Source organism: Babylonia areolata, chromosome 11, assembly GCF_041734735.1.
Source record: "Babylonia areolata isolate BAREFJ2019XMU chromosome 11, ASM4173473v1, whole genome shotgun sequence".
Taxonomy (NCBI): domain Eukaryota; kingdom Metazoa; phylum Mollusca; class Gastropoda; order Neogastropoda; family Buccinidae; genus Babylonia; species Babylonia areolata.
Window position 1 is genome coordinate 36935254 of NC_134886.1, and position 1676 is coordinate 36936929.

A 1676-nucleotide genomic window follows, 5' to 3' on the forward strand; every position below is an offset into this window, starting at 1 on the left:
GAGAGAGAGAGAGAGAGAGAGAGGAAAAATTAAGGTAAAACCCTTTCTCGCTATTTCATTCGATTTTTTTTTTCTTCTTTTTTGTGTGTGTTGTTGTTGTTGCCATTGTATGACAACAGTGTTTTTATCTATTCATTCATTTATTTATTCATTCAAAGATTTATTTATTTATTTATTTATTTTGCTCGGGGGATTTAATTTAATGGATTATAAAAAGGTTTTAGGTGTTTCTTGGAAGAAAAAAAAGGACTAATTATGTACGAATCCATACCTTTCTGCAGATGACAGCATGCAAGACAAGGAAGCAGCGCCAGTGAACGGCACAGAATCTGGCCCAGAAAGCGGGCAGTCTGCTCCTCCTCCTCCTCCTCCTCCTCCTCCTCCTTCGTATCCACCAGCGAGCACGGGAAGGGATTTACCTGACACTCGTCCTCCCCCTCCTACCACTGCTCGCGATGACACTGACAAGGACCCTGTTGCCGCCACTGCAGTCTTCAGTCCAGCGTGCTCTGGAAAAGACGAGGCACAGCCTGCACTGTGTTTGACAACAGCCGTTCCTGCAGCAGCAGAAGCAGAAACAGCAGCATCGGCAACTGCAGCATCAGCAGCATCAAAAGCAACAGCAGCACTTGCAGCAGCAGAAGCAGCAGTCGCAGCAGCAGCGGCAGTAGAAGCAGCAGCACCACCACCACCACCACCACCACCACCAGTCATGGGCACATTGCTAAGACCTGTGCCGAGTTCGGCAAGCCCCGTGCACCCCGCGGAGAGAATCAATGCGCTGTCCCCCCCGACCCTTTTGCCCATGCCCAGCCTGATGATCGACCCGCAGATACTGGTGGCGATGCCATCTCCATCCCCGTTGGGTGACCTGTCTCCATCGCCGGAAATGGTGGCGGCGGCGGCCTTGCTGGAACGTCATCGAGTTGCTGCCTCCTCCTCCTCCACTTCCTCCTCCTTCTCCTCCCTCCAGCAATCCAGGCACATGTTTCAGCCAGGGCTGATCCGCCAGGGCTGGGGTGGCAGTGGAGGCAGCAGTCCAGAGGTTGGGGATCACGGAGGTGGGATGTTGTTTGGCAGAAGGGGGGCGGGGCCCATGAATGACAGCTCCGTGAGGCTGCTCACCAGACTGGCCCCTGACTCTGCGTTCAGCGGGCCGTCCGCACGGCGGAGGGTAGTGGAGGAGGAGGAGGAGGAGGGCGGGGTGGAGGTGGTGGCGGGGCCGGGGTCTGACGACAGCCTCGGCGTAGCCCACATTAGAGGTGAGACGCCCAGCTGTGTGTTGTGCCTTCATTTCCGTTGTCTTGAGAAAAAAAGAAAAAAAAAAAGAAAAAAAGAAAACACACACATACACACACACACACACACACACACACACACACACACACACACACACACACACACACACACACACGTTCTGTTATTTCTGTTGTTTTGTATGGTTGTTTTTGTTGTTGTTGTTGTCTTGTGTTACTTTCTCTGCTTTCGTTTTGTCTTGTGTAATTTTCTGTTGTATAGAATAACTTCCTTGAACGTTCTGTTGTCATGTAAAACTGTCTGCACCAATGTTGTCTTGCGTAACTTTCTGCACTTCCGTTGTCTTACTTTCTGCCTTCTTATTGTCTTGTATAAATTGCTGCGTCCTCTCTCTCTCTCTCTCTCTCTCTCTCTCTCTC

The 1676-nt window shown here is 51.0% G+C and overlaps 1 protein-coding gene across 1 annotated transcript in view; it reads left to right on the top strand.

Moving 5' to 3' along the window:
- Nucleotides 1-285: 285 nt before the first annotated feature.
- Nucleotides 286-1676, top strand: part of LOC143287710 (uncharacterized) — a 15689-nt gene continuing 14298 nt past the window's right edge. The window contains exon 1 of the mRNA XM_076595927.1: nt 286-1262. Within this exon, the coding sequence (XP_076452042.1) occupies nt 290-1262 (973 nt within the window). The 5' untranslated portion in view covers nt 286-289. The remainder of the gene's footprint in view (nt 1263-1676) is intronic.